The 26385-nt window shown below is 38.0% G+C and overlaps 1 protein-coding gene across 7 annotated transcripts; it reads right to left on the reverse strand.

Moving 5' to 3' along the window:
* Nucleotides 1–31: 31 nt before the first annotated feature.
* Znf207 (zinc finger protein 207) lies at nucleotides 32–21855 on the reverse strand. 7 transcript variants are annotated; one of them, XR_004389147.1, is made up of 16 exons: nucleotides 21634–21855; nucleotides 19365–19491; nucleotides 17440–17578; nucleotides 16230–16397; nucleotides 16042–16117; nucleotides 15560–15607; nucleotides 14205–14275; nucleotides 13633–13790; nucleotides 12416–12508; nucleotides 11319–11564; nucleotides 10584–10743; nucleotides 10299–10479; nucleotides 9998–10081; nucleotides 7361–7415; nucleotides 3039–3117; nucleotides 32–2325 (listed from the first exon to the last, which is right to left on the reverse strand). XR_004389147.1 is itself a non-coding variant. In XM_032914244.1 (13 exons), exons 1-13 carry the CDS (start codon nucleotides 21672–21674, stop codon nucleotides 10074–10076), a joined length of 1431 nt encoding a protein of 476 aa, XP_032770135.1. In that variant the 5' UTR covers nucleotides 21675–21855; the 3' UTR covers nucleotides 9627–10073. The 7 variants fall into 7 exon arrangements, 5 of the variants coding, with proteins under 5 accessions (XP_032770135.1, XP_032770133.1, XP_032770134.1 ...); XR_004389148.1 differs by lacking the exons at nucleotides 32–2325; nucleotides 3039–3117 and having other exon boundaries at nucleotides 5494–7415; nucleotides 10384–10479; XM_032914244.1 differs by lacking the exons at nucleotides 32–2325; nucleotides 3039–3117; nucleotides 7361–7415 and having other exon boundaries at nucleotides 9627–10081; nucleotides 10384–10479.
* Between the last annotated feature and the right edge of the window lie 4530 nt (nucleotides 21856–26385).

The following is a 26385-nucleotide window of genomic DNA, read 5'->3' on the forward strand; positions in this document are numbered from 1 at the left end:
CAGACACATCAAAGTATCACATACACTATTATTTGTGTGGGAAATTTTTATTTTTAAATAAACTCGACCAAAATTCATGTATCACAAGGTTCCAATGTTAATGAATTAAAGGCTAGCATATAATTATCTTTAGCAGACATAGTTATAAAGTAACATTCGTCACGATCTCTGCTCCTGTACCATTTAATACCACACAGGCTAGCAAGTTTATTCTTCCTCCTGCTGCTATGCTCAGATCCTCCATACAATCACATCCCCCACAGGATTTGGCTCTTCATTTTCTCCAAATCCAACTGACACTTGTTAGGAGTAAACCTGGAGACTAAATTAAAGACATGCATACCCACTTCTTTAACTTTTCAGAAAACAATGCTGTAAATAAATGACTCATGTCTCAGAAATAAAATTAAAATGCTTTTCATTTTACCTGTCATACTTCTGTTACCAACAGAACACCAGAGGGTGGTTGAGATGTCTCCCTAGAAACCACATACGAACACAAACTGTAAAGAAGTTGTCCTCCGATCTACCTACATACCCCCTGAAATAATCCTCACAATTGGGGGGCTGCAATCATAAAAAATAAGAAAGCCTTCTTCCCACCACCAAATTCCAACACTGACCCGAACTGGCCCAAGGATGAATGGGTACTGCTCAGGGTGGGTTACCAGCGTCTGAAGCTCTACTCCACTCTAACAATCAGACAATCTTCTGGCCTCAGGAGAAAACTGCATGTGGGTGCACCACAGACACATAAATAAAAATAAAGCGTAATTCTGCACTGATTTCCTATTATAGACTAAAATTAGAGTGGTCCTCTCCTTTGCCACCATAGTTTGCTTAGTTATAAATGGAAACCAAAGTGTTTGAAGTAAACTTCGGATCAATATTGGGTTGTCAGAAGAGCCACGTACTGATACACCAAGGAAAGTTTTAAATATAAAATTAGATTTTTAAACTGCCATACAAAATTCTTCTAAAAACAAAATGAACAACAAAAAACAAATCAGACGAGTAAGGTGCATTTCAGTTTAATCATGAGTACATAGATTTGGAGAAAATGTCAGATATACATATGAAGTCCTAGAAGGACTCACTTCTAACTGTCTTGGAATAGAGTTTGGTAGCTCAATTTTACCACTACTACATGCATTTAAAGTTACATACTTACCAACTGTCACTGTCTGTTTATCCATGCTAGGAAAGGACAGAGTTCCTTAGAAATTTATTTCACTATAATCTAAAGACACAAATTTAGGCTCAAAACTTTGTTGAGAGCTCAGCTAGAATACATTACCACACACGCTCAGATTATACATTTCAGATTTTAGAAAACAAATATTGTCTATACTAAGGAGGAAAAAGGTAGATTTATTCACAAAAATCATAGAAGAAATACAATGTATATACAAATATGCCTGCATTATCTAAAAATCTAGCTTAAAAACTACAGGGAAAGAAATCCTTGTTACAAACTAGTCACTAAACAAGACAGTAAAATATTTTTGTAAGTTAATCTTCCCAGGTAAACAAATGCTAAAAATCTGCATTTGTAATGCAAGTTTTCCATGCAGGGTTGGAATGATTTATACAGTTCAAGTACTCGAGAAGAGAGTACTAAATCTATTATTTCTTTAACCTATGGCAGTGAGAAATGAGCACTGGGGCAAAAAAGGTAATCTCTGATCTTTAAAACATATGTATTTCTTAATTGTATGCATGTGTTTTAAGTATATGAGCACAAAAGTCCAAGGTGTCAGATCCTGAAGGAGCGGTGGTTGTGAGCCAGGACACACACTGGGAACCTGAACTGACTAAACAAACGTAGGACACATTCCTTCACTTTGGGGGAGACTCCTCTATACAGCCCTGGTTGTCCTGAAACTCAGAGATGCACTGGTCTCTGCCTCCAGAGCGTATGCCACCACCTGGAGAATGACATGGTCTTAACTAGTGAGCCATGTCTCCTGTCCCTACATTTTCTTAAACATTTAAAAAAACAAACAAAAACAAAAACAATTTTTCCCCTCACCAAAGCAAATGATCTGCGTTCAATGTTTTTATGCACACAATCCTTTAGGGAAATGAGGGGGAAAAAAGAGAATCTAAATAGGGAACATAGAGAATCAGGTAGTAACCATCATCTTAAGGTTCTGGTCCAAGCTTTGACAATTCGGACTGCACTTTTCAATCACTGTCACCTCCCAGCTAGCTTTAAAAAAGTGTGATACAAAAATTATAAAGCAGTACTCACCAGAAAGGCAGCTCTTAAAGAGATGGTTTTAAGGAAAACCATTTCCACTGTATCTACGCCATTCTTATAAACTGTGAAAGGCAATAAAACTTAAGCCCTCAGGCAATTTTACAATTAAAAAGCAATGTGGGGGGAAACTCACAGAATACATTTTACTACTGGTCAGTAGATGTAGATCATTAAAAATTTAAACAAATCTTATTATTCCCAGATAAAATAATAATGATCCAATCGAAGGCTGGCTAATCAGTATCTGACTTATTTTTATTGGCTTTATCAAGCAAGATGTGCATGACTTCCTCGTCTTCCAAGAATTACCTTTCTTTTGTTAAAGACAGGGAATCATTACACAGCCTAGCCTGGCCTTAAATTCATACTATGTCTACCTCTGCCTGCAGAGTTCTGGGATTAAAGATGTGCACACTGTGCAGGGTTCTCAATGTGCGGTGAGCTTCCACGACAGTGATGTAATGTATAGCTTACAGAGACAGACAAACTATTACCACCGTGGACTGAGCCAATCCAAGTATTTCTTTCCTCTATTATATAGGAGGTATCTACATAGGTCAAGAACAACCAATAATAAAGGAGCTGCATCACACCTTTATTACAGCTGAGGTTCCCAAACCTAGAGCTCCATCTGGCCCAAGAACTGAGTGTCTGAGAGCACCCAATGTTACTATACTCACAGCAAGTAACTGCACAGCAGCTTCCTTCCTTATGTGCCTTAAATGGTTATGTTTGTGGGGTGGGAGGGGAAAAAAAAGGAACATCAGGTACTTACAGATTAAACTAACCTGTACTGGCAGGGCTGTGGGGTTTTTCTTCTCTACCAGTAAGTAGCAAATGCTGAAATTCTGCTGCTAGTTAACAAAAACACAAATTGTATTAAACTGAGGAGTTCAACCCATACTTAAAAAAGTCAATGTGCATTTAATTTCCTCAGAGCCTGATAGCAGTACATTTTAAAAGGTTGTCTAAGCTTAATAAAGATTATTTACATTGGCTACTGAAATTGAGTGATCTTGAAAATGAGCTGTCAACACTGAAGTATGCCTTGGACATGGTTTGATTTTAATCAATAATGTATTTAATGTGGGAAGTGTACTGAAAATCTTGGTTGCAGAAAAAGGCAAGAGGCATATGTATTGAAATGCAATTACCTTCTAATTTCAATTAGACAAACCTTACAGCCAATTTTAACTTTAAATTATCATGAAATTTTATTAATGTCAATTTTAAAAAATGGCTATGAGTTGTTACTTCTCCTCCAAGTATATTAACCAGCTAGCTGGTAAGGGGGAAGGAATTAACTCTAAAGAGATGCCCTGTTTCTGATTCAAACTGTAAGAACTATAATAATTCTTTTCTTGGTCAACCTGGGCAAGTAAACAACCCTTGAAAAGATAGTGAAAATGATATTTTCACATAGGATTAGCAGACTATCTTTTTAAAAAAAAAAAAAAGTCCGTCAGTAATGATCTTTACCAAAATAAAAGGGTAAAGCCTCAAAGAAATATTCTTATTTTCATAACATTTAAGGTTCTTAACTCTAAATCTACCATACAATAGTTTCTTTCCCACAAAATCAATGTCACTTAATGTATTGGGTAAAGGAAAGTCTTCATTCTTCTGTTTCTTTGTTTTGGTGCTGGGGATTGGATCCAGGGGGTTCGTGCATGCGTAACATGCACTGTGCCACTGGGCTACCTCCAGCCAGCTTCATTCTTCATTTCAAGTAGGGAAATCAATCAATTTCAAAGGTAAAAACAGATTCTTTAACCATAATAAAAGCCCAATGGAAACACACACACAGTTCCCAGATACTGTTAACAATATCAGAGGGCTTGGGAAAAGCGACACATTCAGTTATTCACACTGCCCTGTAACCTTACAAACCACAGCAATGTTTAAAAGAAATGGCTGGAGTCCAAGGAACCCTTTAAAACAATAAATACACATTTATCCCCTCTGCAATCAATCTGTCCAAAATGACAGTACACACAAAAAATTGTCATATTCGTCCTTAAGATCTTAATCTAAAGTTAACATCCACTGTGCCAGTTTTAGGTTATATTTAAATTAAACAAAAAGTGAAATTAGGTTTAATGAACACTGTTTTACTGTATACCATTTCTTTGGGAGTCTACATTTTTCTTACTAAAACATCCATCCCGGAGAAGAAAAACTGAGAGAGAGGGAGAAAAAAAAAAAAATCAATTCAATTCTTTCAAACTAACTGAATTTTAAATTGTCATCCAGAGCTTGAGGTGAATTTTCTCCTTTGGAGGAACAAAATGTTAAAGAATGCACAGCACTTAAGAGTAAAAATAGTGCTTATTAAAAACCAATTTTTAAGTTTTATTGAATTAAAAAACTTTAAAGGATATATAGCCTCATGTAGAAGTGGATGGTGTGAACTCATATATTTATAGACCAGGTTGATACCAAACTTAAAGAGCTCTACCAACCTCTACCCTGAGTATCAGAATAATGGTGTGCACCACCAACCACAGCCAGAGGAAAAAGTTGTTAACTCTAACTCTAACCCTGGCTGGCCTTCAACCTGCAGAATACCCCTGGCCTCATCTCATCCTGCAGAGCTGGAATTATACACACCTGGCCTTAAAATAAAAGAGTCCATTATTTTATAACAAAAATGGCAGGTAACATTAAAACAAAGACAAAACCCTAATGTTCAGCATAGGTTTGAAACCACTGGGAATAAACAGCTCGACTTTAGGCAGTTTAAACTAAACCTGATGGGCCGGAGAGATGGCTCAACGGTTAAGAGCACCCGACTGCTCTTCCAGAGGTCATGAGTTCAATTCCCAGCAACCACATGGTGGCTCACAACCATCTGTAAAGAGATCTGATGCCCTCTTCTGGTGTATCTGAAGACAGCTACAGTGTACTTATATATAATAAATAAATCTTTAAACTAAACCTGATCTTTCTCTAATTCATATGAACTTATCTGAGTAATTCAACAGTGTTCCATTGAGGATGTCTAAGAGTTTAAGGTACAGGTTATGAAAATTCAGTATTATGCAAATTAAGAGATTACATATGACTCTAGACTATTGTTAAAATGCTTATCTTACAAAGAATTATCACAAGGAAAATTAGATTACTATAAACAAGATTATTAAATTACTTGGATGACAAAAAAACCCCACAATATTGACAAAGGTTAAAGAGAAAGGAGAAACCCTCAGTTTCAGTCATGAGGAAGCCAGGACAGAACAGGGAATATTTTATTTGTACACTCCAATCACTTCACTGACTTTCCTTTGAGTAAATTTCCACAAGCTACAAGAAAATTAGTTTCACTTTTGAAGGAGAAACCACTAGTACTACATAGGTAGATATTACCTTTAAAAATATGTATCAGATTTATTAAGAATTTAAGTTATATACTTAGTAAATCCAATCCAGTACAAATGTACATATCCCACATGTATTTGCTTATTCAAACTGTATCTCAACAAAGTGAAGTCAGTATTATTTATCAAGTTTTACCAGTGTGCTTTACAGAGACCTGAAAACTATAGAATTCTCAACTGGTTCTCTGTATCACTGAACTACAGAGACACCAAAGGACATATTATCAACAATCTCGCCTCCACCCTGACATGGTGTTATACTCTTATCCAGGCTGACCTCAAACTCACAGCAATCTTCCTACCTCAAATTCCCAACTATTAGGAATATAGCCAAGTGCAAAGAATTATTTGGTATTCATTAAACAAATGTATCATCATTAGTAAATTGCTCCCCACCCCAATATTCAATAAATTAAGAACCTATTTTAATTTTAACTTAGAATTGGGTCAGGCAACTTCAAGAGATTTAAGTATTCTAGAGCAGGGTGGATATAAGATAAAACTATACCTCCAGGCAGTTGTTAAATGGTGGTGGGAATGAAATCCAAGGTCTTGTACATAGCATATTAGATAAGAACCCTATGTTTGAAGTATAGTGAAGTCCATTTAACAAGTCTAAAAAAAAATCTGTAATTTACTAAATTATAAACAATCCAGGGAAACATTGTCATGGAAACAGTAGTTCCTGAAAGTATTTTAATTTTGTCAGGTGTCGGGGCTCAGGCCTTTAATCACAATACTGGAGAGGCAGAGAGGCAGGCTCCCTGAGTTCGAGGCCAGCCTTGTAAACAAGAATTCCAGACCAACAGCTACAGCTACACCGAGACCCCACCTCAAAAATCTAAAATCAAATTAACAGAAAACCAAAAAAGGGATTAAAATCTGTTTCCCTTCTGATGTAAAGAATAAACAAGTTAGAAGCTACTTTCTGCCACCACCCATTTTCCAACATAGTTCTTAACACCAAAATCAAAGCAAATTCTACTTGAAATCAAGTGTGGATATACTACTGGTATGTGCATTACGTAAAACCTGAAATTTTAACTTCTAAAATCATTCCAAACTAGTTTCATATTTATCACATGACCCACTTTGTTTGGCTACCTGAAAATGAGTTATCTTCCCATTCAGACATGTAACAGCCAAACCCTTTTATAATACCACACCTGTAGTCTACACCATACATACCACACAAGCACAGACAAATCACCTTCCCACTCATTACAGGGCTCTACATTAACATTTGCTCTAGTGTGGTGACATTTGAGAGCATTAAAGAGCATAAACATTTCCAGATGACCTTACCACCTTGGTGTTCAATATAAGCTTGGGATTTACAACAAACTTCAGTATCCTGTGGCAATTCAAATAATTAAACTTATCCTTGAGGTTAAATTTAAGTTTGAGCAAAAGACAACCAATGATTACAAAAATTTGAATGAAACATAAGGCCTCCAAATCAAGAATGCAAAATGAAGAATTTACTAAGGTTCATAAAGCTTTAAATATTACATAATAAAACAACTTATTTATGCTTATTAACACCACAGTCAAACGTGAATATTAATATAGAGCCTTCTCTGCCAAAGGAATATAAAAATCCTAAGTTTAATTAAATTTAGGGGCCTTCACCAAACTTGCTGCAAGTTTGGGGACATAAATATCCAACAGCCATAAAGCTGTGAAAGCCCCTAGAAGTAATAAAATAAATCCCACTTGCCTCAGACTGAACAGGGCAACACTGAGACTCAGCCTCAGCCTGTCCTATGGCAGGGCTATAGGAAGAAGAAAATTTTAATTTTAGAAAAACATCACCCAATTAATTAAAAAAGACATGCATCATTTTTTAAAGTCCCAATGATCAAGCAAGCAACAGAAAAAGAGCAGGTCTTTTTGTCTATAAATGCATTGTGAGTCCAAACCTATTTCTTGGAGATTTCCATAAGTAACTCATTAAACTCAGTTTAAGTTCATGTGTAATCTGAACAGTCAAATAGGTGTTCTCCTCCTAACAAGTGGCATGAGATTACTATAATAGTAAGGAGACAAATTAAGTGATAACTCAGAAGTCACTCAGAAGTAGATCCTCATCTGCTAGTCTTTTTTCTATCAGTGCAAAATAGGAGTAGAAACCAGTGCCAGACTTTTTTATTTAAACTGACCCACAAGTGGATGGAAGCTGACAGGCTTATTTATCTTACAGCTTCATTAAATGTTGTACAGAGACTGAAAGCAGTCTTTTTCTGAGACCATCTGCAATTCAAGTGTAAACCACTTCAAAATTGTTACACTTGTCATACTATGGACCCCAGAAGCAATTAGGTAAGCAGAACTTTCTAGAAGCTTAATTCTTGATGCATTCAAAAATTATACTTTCAGCAACATACTAAATGGATACCACTCCTGAGCCATGCAGCTACAAAACACAAATTATAAGTAATTAATATATAATGTAACACAAAATTTTAAATAAAGATTTTACTTATAAGTTGTAGACATCAGAGAATAAGTCCTGCTATCTTATCTTGTTCTTTGAACAAAATACAAATGTTAATCTTTATATAATTCTTTGTATATAATCTTTGTATAAGTTCTACCATCACTTCAGTTTTTTGATAATGGAATTCTGAAATGCCTTGTTTTAGAAGAAAGCATTTCTAAACCATTCTAAACTTAATTTTGCCATCTTTTTAAAAAAAGGTAGTATTTTGTTTTGTTTCTTTTTCTGAGATAGCTTTAGTTAACAAGTTTTCAGGTGAACAGTGACATGTAATTCAGCTGTTGGCAGGAACTCACTTTGGTATATATGTCTGTTTTCATTATAAAGTGGATGCAAGTTTCTGTACCTCACAGTAACTACTGCAGAGGAGGCACAGAATCAGTGCAGCGAATACCAAGCTAACAATGGCATTCAGCTTTAAATTGTCATTTGTCAGAATGAATTTTACTTGTTCACTTTCCTCTGTAACAATCCAAAAAATTTCAAGTTAAAATTCCTACAAAATTAGAATAACTTTTGTTGTCACATCTTTTATCTAATACACTTCATAGAAATTATTAAAGACGGCTAGTATTTCCTCAGAATTTTTAAATCAAACCAACCTATATTCGTTTATGGGTAATTACTTTGTACAGATTACAAGATACTTAAAAATAACTGATCATAAATCTACCCATCTACCCCCCCCAATAAGATGTCAACAAAAGCTGTTAGAGCTACTATGGTAAGACATCCAACACAAAATCCCCAACAGTACGGCTCGAGAGATGGCTCAGCCATCTTCAAGAGGTCCTGAGTTCAATTCCCAGCAACCACATGGTGGCTCACAACCATCTGTAATGGAATCCCCTGGCATCTTCTGGTGTGTCTGAAGGCAGCTACATTGTACTCATATACATAAAATAAATAATTTTAAAAAAATCCCCAACAGTAATCACCCTTACAAGTAAAATTTTCTATAAGAATACAGCAACATCCAAAATTTCCAAGGATCACAATTACCAGTCAAACCATCTGGCTTTAGATAGGCAACAGAGGTTACCTATCTAATCTCAACTAACATAACCTACAAGGAATATAATAAAAACTTTTCAATACTGTGCACAAAAGAAGCTAACCTCTATCAAACCATTAACACGAAAACATGCACCTAAGCTTCTAGGAGCTCGCACCTGGAAAGCTTCTGAGGTTCATAAAATATTCAACTGGCACCTGATGTCTTAAAATTAATCAAAAGAAAATGAATAGGTCTGGCACTAGGGTCTAAACAATATTAGAAAATGTGAAGTTTACACTGAACTTCTGCAATAATGTGAAACCAAAAGATGTACAACAGTGACACACAGTCTTCGTACCCGTAATGATTCATGTGTCTGAGAGTTTGTCAACAAACACACTAACAAGAACTTTATATATATTCTTATATACTAAGACATGCAGCTAAAAAAACATCTACAGCTTAAAGAATTCAATCATGTATCAAAACTGTATTGGTAACTGAGTTTTATTATGTGGACATCTACTGTGGCATGCATCTGTACAAACCTTTCAGGCAGTGGTCCACAGCTGGGTTATGAATAAAAAGGCATAAATTTTTGTCTCATTTTATTACAATGAAGTTTAACAGTACAGAAAAGTCACATGACCATAATAATGGGCCAGTTTTCTTAAACCCTTCAACAGGAGGAACTCTCTAATTACATTAAATATTGTTACACATTCAAACTTCCAATGTACAAGTACTTGGAAATAGTTACAACCCTCACCAAGCTAGGTTGGGGACGTGAAGTCCAACAGCATTAGAAATGCTGCGAAGGCATAACTTTACAAATAGCAATGTAATCTTACAGAACTTGCCTTTATTTAAGGTGGTATGTTCATGTAATTCCAGCGCCTTCACAATTTAACGAACCAAATTTACTATACTTCACTTCTAAAAACCTAGATGAAACATGAAAAAGAAGCCATACAGTATAAATTGCAACTTCAGGAAAAGTTCCTGTTTTATTATTCCAAATAATTTCTCCCATGTCAAATAAATGTCCAATAGTTCCTGGTATGTGGGAAGATTATGTTTGTTAAAGTCACAATGAAGCCTTATAGACGGAAGCTTGTCTACATAAACAGCACAAGTTGAGAAAAGGTTTAATCTCCAAACCTATTAGACTTGAAGTAAGATCAGTAACGGCCACCTTGCGACATTACAGGAGGTCTCATTCCCATTGGAGGTCGAGGAGGCCCACCTTGGTAAGGGGGCACCATTGGTGGTCCCTGTCCATATGGTGGCATAGCGCCAGGAAGATAACCAGGCATTCCTTGATGGTGACCACCATACTGACCTAAAAAATACCACACGATATATATACAGTTAGTCTTTCTTTGCTTTTAAACATTTTATATAGCTACTTAAGTCACCAGAGAGAGTTAAAGAAAACAAAAGTACCATGAGGTGGCATTGGAGGCCTCATTCCTTGCTGCTGTGGTATGCCTGGCTGTGGTGGCATCATGCCCCCAATTGGTCCAACTGGTGGATTACCAATCGGAGTTTGTCCTGGTCGAGGAAGATTTCGCTGATATTTAGGTAACTGTGCCCTTCTTTCTTCCTGAGGATAAAAATAATGTACAATGTCTACTATAAAGTTGTAGAAAGACAAACATCAAAAATCCTAGTAATTTTAAGTACACAATTACTCCTCAATAATTACTTTTGCTCACACAAATCAGTAATACTACTTAAAATCTTCATGCCTTATGACCTTAGCTATTTTTACATTAGAACATGGCTAAGTTCACAAAATTTATAAATCTCAGTATTAACTTTCTATCAAATGAAATTCATCTGTAAAGGCTTGAATTTGTACACTCTAACACTCTACTATTGTCACTACAAGCAAATTTATGTCTACACGTTGTTTTTAAAAGAATAACCAACCTTACTGTCTTTTTCTTTTAGAAATAAGAGGTTAGAAATATGAGGCCAAAATATGAATAGTATTTATGGCACAGTATTTATGGTATGGCTTCTTAAAAAATAAATGAAAACCATTTGGGAAGATTTAAAATCAGTGAAGACCACGTGAATACAAATAAAAACCTCTCCAATGAGCAGGTTGCTATGATTTTTGATCAAACAATACTAGTAAAGATCAACACTAATAAAAATCTACAAACAACTTACCAGTGATATATCCTCATCTGGATGGATCAACTTACTGGTTGCACTGGTGGTTGTCAGTGTAGCAGGCTTACTTGTTATTGAAGCTGCTGGTTTAGCTGCAGTACTGTTTGTTGTACTAGTGGTTGAAGCTGTAGACTGTGTATAAGCAGGGAATGTAGGCTTCGGGGGTTCTGTAGTCGTTGCTGCAGGGGTACTATTTAAGGGCTTAAAATCTGTACCAACAGGTCCTTGGACAGCTGCCTGAGCCTGTAAAGTAACAACCCTTTATTATTAAGATGTCAATATCCAATGTTTAGCATAACAGAAAACCAAATGTATATGGTTTTACATTCAATCCTTAAGAATATCAAAAGATACTCGGCTGAAATTACTATACTTCACAGACGCCTTATACCTACTCTCCAAAAAAAACTTCATTACATTGCTTTGTATTCCTTTTTCCATTTGCTATAGAATCATGTAATAGTATTTAATGCAACTGCTTTTATTCTCCTAAATTCTTTGTTTAAAGTAATTTATCTTTAAAGCAGCTCAAAAAACTGAAACTACAGGCTGGGATAATAAAGCCCTTACTAAGCATTAAGAACTCCAGAGTGACTCATCGGTGTCACAAACTAGGCAGGTGTTCTACAGAGAGCAGCACACTATCCTCCAATTAGTAATGGCTAGAACACAGCATAGACAAAAGGGTTAATGGTGCAGGCTCTAAATAAAGTTAACAGTAACACATATTATTTTCATAATACGAGTGTTTAAAATGTTAACTTTAGAAACAAATGCAGAGTGCTAAACTTCTTACATAAAGATGTGACGCATTAAACAGCATGAATCAAAAGTAGTTTAACCATGCATCAGGCTAACCATTGGCCATCATTGTTCATCACTGCTCACATGCTTTTAACCCTTTAGAGCCACAGAATTTATTTTGCTGGAGTTATTAACATGAATTCAAATTTGCGAAACACCATTTGAGTTTTAGTATTTGTTTTACTTCTAAAAAAACTAAATATATAGGGAAGATTTAACTTTCATAAAGGGTCCAAAGGGTTAAGTAGTAAAGCCATTTTAACAATTTTAAACTGCAACTTCCTGCGTACTTGTGCTGTGCTAGGAAACAGAGCTTTAGAAGATGCAGACAGACTTTCTGAATTGGATGAAGCTGTACTTGAGCTTGTTACAGGTGTCCCCATCTGTAGCATAAAAGAAAGGAAACAATGAACCGTCTCCGAACAAATGGGTGAAACATGCCATGTGGCATTTTAGTATAGATTGCATTTTTTATAAATGCAGATTGTAATGCAATCAAATGTCATTTATTTAAAGAGGCAGTTAATGCATATTTTTCAATAAACAGAAAAAGTACATGCCTCAAAAAAGTATCTCTACACCAATACAACTAGTTAAACATAAGGTTCTTTTCTAAACTTAATGTTTGACATTGCAGTAGTTCAAGAATCTTAGCATAAACTGAAAATGACAGACAGTTCTCTATGCAGATGCTCTCCACAATGAGCCTATAGATTTTGATAAAAGTTTAACACATCCATAAATAAAATCTCTATTACCACAAGATTGTAAATTTAGGCAACTAAAATTTAGCACCCAGAAACAGTATGAAAGAGGAAAAAAATCTAAGGGTTAAGCTTTAAAAGTCATCTTGATCCTTTTAAATACATCTACTTAGTACTAAATGATATGTACAAACATTTTGGCCCACTCATCCTCTAGAAATTGATGGAAGCAAACAGCTATATTAAAAGCCATTAAATGATGCTCTTCCAACTCAAGTGTAGCACTGCAATTTACCTCGGAGAACAAATGAGAACACCCACCAAATGTCTTGCTGTAGTCTGATTTTCACAGGGTTTCTATGGAGCCTGACTTCCCAGAACTCACTAGCCTTTAATTCAAGAGATCCATCTGACTCTGATCTTGAGGAGAGCTGTGTTCAAAGGCATGTGCCATTACCACCAGGCCCGCTAAGGTCTTATTGTAAACTTATTGGCTCCAACCTAATTCTATTATTCCCTTCAATAACTCAAAGGAGGACCTGGAAACATTTATGTAAGTCTTCAGAAATTCAACTTTCACATCTAGCTACAGCTAAGAATAAAGAAGCCACATCTTTGGAAAAATAATGTCTGATTTCTTTCTACCTGTTGTGAAGAGGAAATAAAGGTATAAAGATAACAAATGACAGGTACATTTTAATGTTTTAAGAAATCAATCTGTAACATTTTCAAAGATATCTGTGAACAAGTCCATTTTACCTTAAACAAACAACGTACACTCCTTTTCAAGAATTTCACCTTACCTGTCCAGCACTGGGGAAAAGAGGCTTAGTAACTGGAGGCTGTGGAGCGGGTACTGCTGCTGTCGGTGCAGGTGGTCGATTGAGAATACCTGGTGCTGAAACAGCCTGTGCTTGAGTCATTGGAGGAATTCCAGGACGTGGAACAGGTGGGGGCATACCTGCAGCAAAAATGATTCCCAAGAATTAAAAAAAACATTTAGATCAAACAAATTCTATATGATTACATTTGTTCCTCACAATAGTTCAAACTGTCTCTTCATTTTACAATTTTAGAATCTTAAGTGCAAATCAGTATGACTAGACACCACCTATAAACTTACTGGTTATCAGTGTTTGTCCAACTGGTCTTTGAGGCAGGATCTTACACTCCTGGCTGGCCTGGAGCAACTATGTACAGGCTAGTCTGGAGCTCTAGATACCAGCCTGTCCCTACTAGAATTAAAGTGAAGGTACTGAAGCTGTATGGCATCACACCTAGCCCATTCACCAAACTTCAACACGCAAGAGAATTAGAAACTTAAAAAGAAATGCTGACACATTATAAACAAAAGCAATTATGTAACACTTCTCACCTGGTGGCATACCCGGCATCAGAGGTGGTATTCCAGGTCCAGGTGGCATCATTCCACCCATTGGCATCATTCTATTAGAAGCAGAATTTAAGAAAAGAATAAAAACAAAAATTAAATAGCAGTATAAAACACAAAATAAGTATTTTTGACAATTGCAAAGCACTAAATAAAAAACTTGAATATCTGAAGTACTAAAATCAAATCAAGCCACAAGACTGTACCATACACTGTAATAATTCTACCACAATAAACATCCTACAAACTCTTCAGTTTACCATTAAAAGAAGTGGGGGGGTTGGGGCACCCTGTAGGGAAACCCCAATGGCAGAACAAGATCACTGAGATCCAATAGTATTCTTGAGAATAAATACAGGAGACCCCATCTAATAAATGTGTTAATCGGAAAGTTTTTGTTCCACTTGAAAAATATGCACACAGAACATAAAATGCAACATTTCTATTGAGTTGTCCATTGTGGAATAAAAACTTAAGTCTGGGAGTAACAAGGAAAAACCATCAATATTAGTAAATAAAAGCTCAGATTATAAACTCTTATTTTCTAACAATAAACTGTAACTCAAAAACATGACCCATATTTAGTTTTCCCTTTAAAAAAAAAGGCTCACCTTCAAAGACCAGTCAGTGTCCAATTTACTTCAATACATTAGATTACAAGTGTATGACCTTAATCTGTGCTTTGTCTGGTGGCTTATTTTGGTGTTGGGGACAGAACACAGTGCCTGGTGCACGTTATACATGCTTCTACCACTGAGGTATACTTATCAGAATTTAGCTTCTATATGTGAATCCTAATTAGATGAAAACTTTATTACCTGCTATAATAAAAAGCATGATGGCAGAGTGTAGATATTCTATATATCTATATAGAATATAGATATATTTCTACATCTATAGATATTAGAAATAGATTATAGGTTATTACCTATTATTGGGTCTTACTATCTATGATGGTTCAAGAGAGCATTTGCACACCTAGAAAAAAATTATTTTCCCTTTTGTGATGGAAACTATGTAGCCCAGGTTGGTCTAAAACTATATGTAAATTAATCTGCCTCATATTCAAAGGGATTTGTCTGCCTCTGCCTCCCAAGTTCTAAGATTAAAACCAAGGCTACCACGCCTGGGAGGAAAATTATTTTAACTTATTTGCTCAGAAATGTTTTAATTTTCTAATTTAAAAAAGATGTGTCAATGAGCTAACAAAGTTTAAAGTTTTTGTGAAAAAGATTAGAAAATTTCTTAAGTCAGCTGAATAAATATCATTAAACACACACACAAATGACATTATGATTATTATTATACCTCCTGAATTACATTATGAATGAGATGCTTACATGTTTTCACCGCAAAATGACTGGGTGTATTTTCTCTGATGATGCAATCTGTGAAAATGTATGACAAAATCAAAATCTAACTGTGATTTTCAGAACACAGCGGGAAAGTGTACTGTACACCTTTCATATCCAACTAAGTCAAAGTGATGGGCAACACGCACCTCAACTTCATTTTAGTCTCTAACGCTTTGGTAAATCATTTACAATTCCCTCTGCTATAACTAAGACACTCAAGTCTATAATCAATACTTTAATTACAGCAAATGCAACTGAAACAGATGGTTTCCTACATTCATCCTACAACCCAAAAATCTATTTTCCTTAGAGGAAAATTATGTCTCATATTTACTGACCCCTTATTAGAAATAAAAGTTTAAAATTTATAGAGCCCATATTTTTGAGAAACAAAAAAATATTTAAATCAATCACAGCACCCAAGTTAAAAAGCCCCACGCCCACAACCCAACTGCAAGTTTGCTTACCCAGGTGGCATTCCTGGCATAACTGGGGGCATGCCTGGCATCAGGGGAGGAACACCGGGCATCAAGGGAGGTATGCCTACAAAATTTTGCAGCAACAAGGTTAGCATTGAAAATTAAACCAGAGGAAGTAAGACTTGTGTCACATCAATGAAGTCCTCAGGATACATTTGTAACAGATCTCATGTTACCTGGAGGCATTCCTGGTGCCCCAGGAACTGGAGGCAGTCCTGGCTGAGCCATTGGTGGGATATAACCTTGCTGAGGTTGAACAGGCTGTGGCTGAAAGGAAGTCGAGGCTGCAGATTCGTCGTCATCATATTCGTCAGAATCATCTTGTTGTTTCTTTTTTTGACTCTCTGCCAAGAAAAGGTTTTAATTCATTTTCAAACATCAAAGAGGAAACTAACAATTTTAAATTTGCCCAGGACTTTAATCCCAACATTTTGGAGGCAGATGCAGGTGGATCTCTGTGAATCACTCCAGTTCAAGGAGATCCAACAATCTCTTAGGCACTGGTTCCCAAGTGATACAGATATACATGCAGACAAAACATTCTTACACATCAAAACATTCTTACACATCAAACAGCTTTTTTAGGAGTCAAAATAATAATGTGAAGAGGTGGGGTTGGGGATTTAGCTCAGCGGTAGAGCGCTTGCCTACCGAGCACAAGGCCCTGGGTTCGGTCCCCAGCTCAGGGGGGGGGGGATGTGAAGAGGTTAGGTAATACTTTCTGTCATCTGTACAGTACATAGCTTGATATCCCAAAACAAATGACACTAACAAACACTGAACATGGAGGAAAACATAAACTCAAAGTTTAGAATTGGAGGGACTGAAGAGATAGATGGTTTAGGTCCAATTCCTAGCACGCACAAAGCAGCTCATAGCCAGATGTAACCCCAGTTTCTGGGAATCAGACACCATCTTTTGGCCCTTGTGGGTACCAGACTCAGTGGAATCCAGACATAGGTGCGGGCAAAGCACCCAAAAAGATTAAGTAAAACTTAAATATTAAAATTTGGTAGCTGGGCTGGAGAGATGGCTCAGCGGTTAAGAGCACTGACTGCTCTTCCAAAGGTCCTGAGTTCAATTCCCAGCAACCACATGGTGGCTTACAACCATCTATAATCAGGTCTGGTGCCCTCTTTTGGCCTGCAGGCACGTACATGCAGGCAGAAAGCTGTATGATGTATATATACATAATAAATAAATAAATGTAAAAAAAAAATCTGGTAGCTGAGTACAGTGATACACAGCTATTATCACATCTACTCAGACCAGTAAGAGGGCTCAACAGGTATAAAGGTGCAAGCCAGGCAACCTATGTTCACTCAAGCCTCAAAATGGCAATACTCTCGATGTAAAAATGTATTTTAATACACCTGCAACTCTTACCTTGTGTTTTCTGTTCAAGAAGTCGCCGTCTTTCATCCATATCCTTTTCTGGAATACCTTCCATGCCATATATTTCCAATTCTATGTCTGTTCTCCCAGGTATTGCATTTGGTACTGCATCTATGGTTTCTTTATGTACCTTAAAAAAAAAAAAAAAAAGAAAGAAAGAAAAAGTTTTTTTTTTAAACTAGAAATTACTCAGCAGACTACTTTTGATAACCAATGGATGGATCTACCCTAAGACCTTCTTTGGGCAGTGGTGGCATCGTTAATCTTAATCTCTCAGCACTAGGAGGCAGAAGCAGGTAGATCTCTGAGTCTGACTCCAGCCTGGTCTGAACTGTTGTGTTCCAGGATAGTGAGGGTTACAGAGAAATCCTGTCTCAAGACAGTGAAAACTAGACCAAAACTGTTGCCTAGTAGTGGCAGAACAAGTAAAAAGAAACCTAGAATTATGAAGGCCCAGGGTCAGACTGTCAGCATAGTGCTACAGGTGCACACAAATGTCAAAGTATACTATAATCACTTTTTAAATTCCTTTCACTCAGAATAACAAACTTACTACTGCCATTTCTTTCGTCCTGTAAAATCTTATAACACAAAGGTCTTTTATTTTGCTATTCCTTGAAAATTGTTCATGTCTTTTCACTTCTCTACTCTGACAGCTTCCTAGTGTTAGTAGTTGTCTTGTTCTCATTTTCTCTATCATTTATAAGACAGACCACTTTGTTATTTTCTTCTACAATATAAATCTGTGAGTTCAAGGTCAGTCTAGTCTAAAAACACAAGTTCCAGGACACCCGAGCTACAGAGAGAAACCCTGTCTCAAAAACAGTCAGACTCCTAGTTTTTCCAACTGACCACGCACACACAGTGAATGAAAGAGGCAGGAGATGTTCAGAGGTGAAGGACATCTACTACTGCTCTTGTGGAGGAGGAGCAGGCTTTGGCTTGCAGCACCCACATCCGATAGCTCACCATTATCTGTAACTCCAGGTCTAGGGGACAACACCCTCTTCTGGCCTCGAAGGCCAACTGTGTACTAATGAGCACATAACGGACAAACAATTGGTAACATATAAAGATGTATCTAAATGGCTACTACAATGCAAAGGAGAAAACGGGTAGTACTAAAGATCAAATCCAGGGCCTCAAAGATGCCAGGCAAAAGATCTACCCTTAAAATACAATTCTAGCCTTAATATAAACTATGACAACAGGACGCAAAAATACAAATTCTGAAATTGTCATTATTTCATTATGAAAATAACTCAAAAGAAGTTTGAGAACTCAGAAGTTAGCAGCACTCCTGATCTTCCAGATGATTTGAGTTCAATTCCTGCCAATTAAATAAAAGCTCACAGCTTCCTGAAAATCCAGCTCCATAAAACTTACCTCCCAGCCTATCCAAGTACCCACACTATGTATACAAAAACCACAATAAAGGGGAGTGCGGGGAAACAAGCAAGCAATTTGAACATCGAACAGAATAATGCTTCCAAGTAGGGTATCTTCAAGTATACTCATCACACAAAAAACTGAATGGACTGAGCACTTAGGAGACAGAGGAAAGAGTATCTTTATGAATTTGAGGGTAGCCTGGTCTACATAATAAGTTCTAGGTCAGTCACCTAAGGATAAATACTAAGACCTTGTCTCAAAGAAATTAACATTCAAGTCCACTTATCTTCTTAACGGCCACAGAACAGACATGGAGTCTATGTAGGTAGGTATTCCTGTGACAGAGCTTGTGCTTAGCAAATGGGGTCTATCCCTACCACTTCCCCCCAAAAAGAGGATAGAGTTAACATACCTGAGTTTTTAAGTAGATTCAGCTATTTACCTAATACATAAACAATAAACAAATTCCAAAGACAAATTCAATATTCTTCTCCATGTGGTTACAAATCACGAGAAATTCTTACCTGCATGCAATGAATAGCTAAACCAGGTCCTGTGTACAATTTCTTATGACATATGTGGCATTTAAAATGCTTTGCTTTTTGGTGCTGTATAAGGATCTTCTCATCATCAAAATCTCTGTTACAATACCTGGTCAACATTAAGGTTAAAAAACTGCACAAAAATAACCCCACTGGCAACAAAAGCAACCAGGTCGGATAGATACTACCTAATTAGAAGCTAAGCAAGAGGATGCTTGAGCCCAGGAAAGTGGAGCAACCTACAAATATTCCATCTCATAAATCCCAAAATAAAAACTTGAAAGCTGAAAATGGTGGTATATGCCTTTAAAATCATCACACTTAAGAAACAGAGGCAGACAAATCTGAGTTTGAAGCCAGCTAGGCCCACAGTTGTGAGTTTCCATTTTAAAGTTGCCCCTATTCTGTTACATGAAAAGCATTTTTTGTATTTATATTGAGGGAGGATCTCACCAAGTTTTTCAGGGTTGTGGTGGTGCATGCCTTTAATCCAAGCACTCAGGAGGCAAAGACAGGCAGATCTCTGAATTTGAAGCCAGCTTGATCTACAGAGTAAGTTCCAGGATAGCCAGGCTACATGGACGAACCCCGTTTTAGAAAAACCAAGACCTCAAATTGTGATCCAGCATAACATGAAGCCCTAACACACACAGACAGACAGACACACACACACACTCTCTTTTGATCTTTCCATCATTTAAATCAGGCTAGTCTACAGAGCATGTTCCAGGAGAGCCTAGGCACACAGAGAAAACCTGTCTTGAAAAACAAAAATAAATAAAAGTTCCATGAACGAGAAAAGATTGGGGTTGGGGATTTAGCTCAGGGGTAGAGCACTTGCCTAGAAAGCGCAAGGCCCTGGGTTCAGCCCTCAGCTAAAAAAAAAAAAAAAAAAAAAAAATTAAGTGAGCCAGGACTGGTGGCACACTGCAGTCAATCTGTGACAGAAATGAAAATATCTGAACTAGACAAACCTGGTATGCAGATTGAAATCCTAATCTCAAAACTCTTTTAGCCTGGCAAACCCTATGCCTTTGATTTCAACACTCCAGATGCAAAGGCAGGTAGATATTTATTCTGTGAGTGCCAGGTCAAACAATGAGACTAACTCGAAAATTTTCTTTTCAAAAGAAAAAGCGGGGTTGGGGATTTGGCTCAGTGGTAGAGTGCTTGCCTAGGAAGCGCAAGGCCCTGGGTTCGGTCCCCAGCTCCGAAAAAAAGAATTAAAAAAAAAAAAAAAAGAAAAGAAAAAGCGACTTCAAACTAGGTATTGATGACCCACGCCTTCAATCCCAGCACTTGGGAAGCAGAGACAGGTGGATCTCTGAGTTGGGAGTCCAGCCTGGTGAACAGAGTTCCAAGCAACCAGAACCCCAATCCCAAATAAAAAGGGAGGAAAATGGCAATTTCACGACGATTCATTAAATATACAATTGAGTTGAAACTGGGAATTCATATTCTATTATCCAACTCAGGACAAAGAACACATTCAACTAACAACATATAAAATTCCTACCAGTTTGATATTAATCTATGCATTCAGGAAATTTAATTCACATGTTTAATCCACAAAACTAGGAGTTTTGACCTCACAAGATTTTTTCTATGAGCGCGTTAAATAATTCGTGACGGATTTTTAGCTATTTGACTACTTAATAACAAATCTTGAAACAAGTCGTTTTCATGTAATAGATAAAAATCTAATCTAACATAAAATACGTTATCCAAAAAAACCGAGAAAATTGCTTTCCTTCCCAACAGTTTAACCAGTCCTACAAATTGGGTAAGAGATAATAGAAACTCCACCCAGTTAAGCAAACGCTTCCCCAAGATTAAGGCGCCAGAAAGAGACTCTGAAGCCAAGCCTCCGCCATGGGGGAGGGGAAAGGAATATTTACAGATCAATTATCCAAGGAGTCAATTAGTACATTTTCCCCAAACTCAAGTCCCTTTGTGGGATCTTCAGCGAAACAACAGACACACGAGTTCTTAGTGGTGACTGCACTTGAGGGAGGGATCCAGGCCCAATGATCGCACCGAACCAGAACCTGAGTCACCGAGTACAACGCTACCAAACTCCGGAGCCCTCTCGCCCCAAGAACCCGATTTTACAAGAAGCCATCCCAAATCCTAACCCAGCCACCACAGAACACGGGTCCGGCCGTGCTCTGCCAACAGGCCTAACCCAAACCTAGCAGACTCAAGAAGCGACACCCACGCTCGGCCTCCACGTCAAACCCACAAAGGATACCAGCACCACGGCTTCAGCTGCTTCTTCTTCTTGCGACCCATAACTGCGCACTACAGACTAGGCAGAATAGAGGCGAAAAGAAGCTGGGGGGAAAAACGAAAAACAAAAAAAAGAGAAGAGACTCGCACAGTTCTCGGAACCAACCGCCACCACCACGTCCGGCAGGAAACAGACACAAAATGGCCGACACCCTCGTTCTATCTCCACCTCCACCTCCCGTCAGCCACCGCGGCGAGAGCTGGAGCGCATCACGTGATGCGTGCTTCAGCCCTGAGTGGGTGAAGAGGCGCTGCCGCCATCTTATGGGATTAAGTGGTGGTGAAGCTCCCTGGCTGAGTACGCTCATCATTTAGAGCTTGGGTTACGAGTAGGTCAGCTGTCCCGTACGCAAACTGAAGATTACGAGTATAACTAAGGATAGGTTACAGATAAATAAAGGTAATTGGGGCATGGTCAATTGATTTTTTTTCTGTTGTTTTGCTTTTGTTTTTTGAGATAGGGTCTCTACAAAGCCCGGCTGATACAGGAACTCTCTACGTAAACCAAGCTGTCCTCAAACCCACATAGATGCATTTGCTTCTATCCCAGCGAGTGCTGGGATTAAAGGCACACGCCCGGATTGTGACCTGTCCAATTTTAAAATCTTGTTTCAGTTGCCTTTCGATAGTAGGGCGTATATGGACAAGGAAGAGTCTTCGTTTTTAGTAACAGTCAAGGAAGCAGTATGTATGGGTCAGTTTGGCAGTAGTGCTTAATGCGAAGTGCTTAAGAATTTCAAAAGGAACGCAATCTTAAAGTGACTTTGGGGACCTTAGGAATGTCTCGAAAGATAAGCCGCAGTAAGAGGAAGTAAGTTATATTAACCTGGATTGTCTGTTGTCCCAGCACTCAGAAGGCAAAGACAAAAAAAAAAAAAAAAAAAAATGCTAGGAGTCCAAGACTTGGGGAACAAAGACAAAGCCTGACATTGTCTTTGAATTAAAAAAAAAAATATGCAGTGAGCAAAGCTTGGTAAATGCCTTAAATACTAACACTCAAAAGGCGTAGATCTTGTTCCAGGACATTGAGGGTTATGTATAGAAACCTTGTATCGAAGTTTTAATTATCAGTAAAATGCAGTGTTTGAGACTTTGAACCTGAAAGTAACAAGACAGGAAAAGTGTTCTGGTAAAAGATAATTCTGGAAAATACGGCAAAAGCGAGCAGTAGAGATAGCCAGGAAGATTGTAAAAGAATTGAATGTTGTGTATATTGAAGTCTCTTGAAACCACAGAAAGGTTCTAAAACAAAAACTGCTGATGGGACGAGCCTCCGAGCAATCAGGGAATTCCGGGAGGCTGAGGCTGGAGGATTCAGAGTTAAGGTCTAACCTCAATTATGTAGTTAGAGACCTGCTTGGGATACATGAAACTGTTCGTTAAAAAATAAGATTTGAATTCGGTGGGCTTAAGCAAAGGATGACCTTAAATTCCTAATCCTTACATTTGAAATGTAAATAAAGAAATATATTCCATAAAAAAAGAAATGTAAATAAAAAATATCCAATTAAAAAAAAATCCTAATCCTTTTACCTCCACATTTAGAGACGTGGGATTACATACATGTTCTATCATGACTCCTGTACTGTTGGGGGTTTGGAGGACGTATATCAGTTTATTAGATCATCAGTTTAAGAACAAGATTGGTTTTCGTCATTCATCCCCCTAACCCCCACTTCCTACCCCTAGTGAACTGAAGGCAATTGCAATCTGTCTTAATGTGTGTGCCTGTCTTCACCTTAAAAACGTAGCACTTGGGGTTGGGGATTTAGTTCAGTGGTAGCTGGGTTCGGTCCCCAGCTCCGAAAAAAAGAAAAAAAACAAAAACAAAAACAAAAACGTAGCACTTGAAACCTCAGTCGGGTTATTATTCCTTTTTTTTTTTTTTTAACTTTTACAATTTTCTAATGCTGTTGCCCAAAGTCTTGGGTTCACTTTCAATTCTGTCTGAATTCTGCCTTCAGAACAACCTATACTGCATTTGCACAGATCTAAGAGAATCTGATGTTTCTGAGTTCAGCCAGTTGCTAGGACACCACCATATTTTCACGAGATGAACCCCATAAGTGGAATCCCTAGGACTCTGCAATGTCCTAGCTTGTGCTTTTTTTTTTTTTTTTTTTTTTTTTTTTTTCCCCCCCCAGAGCTGGGGACCGAACCCAGGGCCTGTGCTTGCTAGGCAAGTGCTCTACCACTGAGGTAAAACCCCAATTCCTGCCCCTTTTTTTTTTTTTTTTTTTTTTTTTTTTTTTTTAGTGCTTTTAAAATATAAAGTCACAGCTATGCCTTTAATCCCAGCACTGGGAGGCAGAGGCTGGCAGATCTCCTGCCTGGCCTAGAGAGGCTTCCAGGACACCCAGGGCTACACAGAAAAACCCTGTCTTATAAAACAAACAACAAACAAATAAATAAATGAAAAAGAAAAAGGAAAGAAGAAGTAAAGTCATGGAATATGTCCATGAAATATTTACCATATGTGTGTGTGTGTGTGAGAGAGAGAGAGAGAGAGAGAGAGAATTGTGGCTTTATATTATCTCAACAAACCCAGGATGTTGGGGCCATTATTAACCTGTTAATATAGATCAGATAGAAGAGTCTTAAGGAGCAGTAGCTTAGTAGGTAGAGTGCTTGCCCAGCATGCACAGAGCTTTGATTCAATCCCAAGCACTGCATGGAGACACATGCCTGAAATCCCAGCACTTAGGCAGGTAGACTCCACAAAGTTGATGTCTGACCTCTGGGTAATTTAGCGTACATCCCATACTTACATCATACACAATAATGTTAAATTTAAAGACATTATTATTATTAGAGGTGTATGTGTGTGTCTGTGTGTGTTGGGTGTGTATAACAGGGCCCCAAACCTTAACACAACTGACTCCATAGTAGAACTGCCATTTAGGACTTAAAACTCAGCACTTAGAAAGCACTTCCAAAATGGCCTAATTCAACAAAGTCCATAGGTATGGGAGATTCTCTAAGTGTGTTGTATTAGTTGGGGTTCTCTAGAGTCACAGAACTGATGGGTAGTCTCTACATATAGTAAGGGAATTTATTGATGACTTACAGTCTATAGTCCAACTCCCCAACAATAGTCAGCAGCAGCTGTGAATGGAAGTCCAAGAATCTAGCAGTGGCTCAGTCCCACAAGGCAGGCAGGGAAAGGAGAGAGTCTTCCTTCTTCCAATGTTCTTATGTAGGTCTCCAGCAGAAGGTGTGTACCACCACACCTGGATCTGGGACTTGCTTTGTCCCAGATGACCCTGAACTCAGAGATCTCCTTGCCTTAGACTCCTGGGATTCATAGCCACTGTGCCTCAAGATCTCCATGCCAAGATCTAGGTCAGAAACTTGTATCTCCCAGCCTCAAGATCAGGATCAAAGGTGAGCCCTCCAATTCTGGATTGTAGTTCATTCCAGATATAGTCACAACCAGGAATGGCCACTACAATCCGACCCCTTGTCAACTTGACACAAATATCTCATGTCCACATGAAACAATAACAAGGTCATGAATGCGCCTAATATGATGTAACTATTCCTCGTACAATCGCAAATGCATTTGTAATTTACAATGGGGCAATGTCCCTTGGGAACATCTTTTAGTATTGAAACTTAAATACCATTTGATGTTAAATTGGAAGAAAGACAAATGTCTTCTTAACAAAATAAAGCATTCATATTACTTCATAATCCTCGTTTCTGCAACTGGTCACGTGGCCTTAGCTGGTATTTATAACTCCCTTCCTCTACTACCCATTCTGTATTCCCTCCACCCTCTACAGTCACCTCAGCAGGTCTTGGCTCTTTTCCTGGAGGAGTGGCCCATACCTCCATTCCTGATGGGTCTGTGTCCTTTGTCATCCTGCTTGGATTAGGCTGTTGTAGTTTCCCATTGACTTTAATCACAGGACATGGTAGTACCAAGAGATGGCCTAAGGGATCTCCTGCACTCCAGACATAATCTTTCTTACCTCCATTGTGGAGAAGCAATCCAATTTCCCCATGGTAATCTGGACCTATCACCCATCCTAACACAGTTATTCCTTTCTTAGCCTGTTGGCTTAAGGGCATTGGAAGCCCAAAATGACCAGGGGGAAGTCTGAGCTTCCAGTTCAATGGAATGTTTGTTGTGGCCCCTGGTAAGAGCACTGCCCCCTCTGGAACCAAAACTTCTAGGCCAGCAGAACCTAGACTTGTGGGGACAGGAAGCAAAAATTTTTCTAGAGGGTCACTAGGAGTGATAGTGAGTGGAACTAATCCCTTTTCCACCCCTTGATTCCTGGACCCATGGATCCTGGCTATGGGAGAAACTGTATTATATATCAGATGCTGATTCAAAGTATATACTGCCTTCTGAAGAACTCTGCCCCAGCCCTCCATGCTGCTGCCACCAAACTGGCACTGTAACTGTGTCTTTAAAAGGCCATTCCACCTTTTTTTTTTTTTTTTTTTAAAGATTTATTCATTTATTATATATATAAGTACACTGTAGCTGTCAGACACACCAGAAGATATCAGATCTCATTACAGATGGTTGTGAGCCACCATGTGGTTGCTGGGATTTGAACTCAGGACCTCTGGAAGAGTAGTCGGTTGCTCTTAACCGCTGAGCCATCTCTCCAGCCCCCACCTTTCTATCAAACCAGTTTCTTCAGGATGATGGGGACACGGTAAGACCAGTGGATTCCATGATCGTGGGCCCACTGTCACA

This window comes from Rattus rattus, chromosome 9, assembly GCF_011064425.1.
Source record: "Rattus rattus isolate New Zealand chromosome 9, Rrattus_CSIRO_v1, whole genome shotgun sequence".
Taxonomy (NCBI): Eukaryota; Metazoa; Chordata; class Mammalia; order Rodentia; family Muridae; genus Rattus; species Rattus rattus.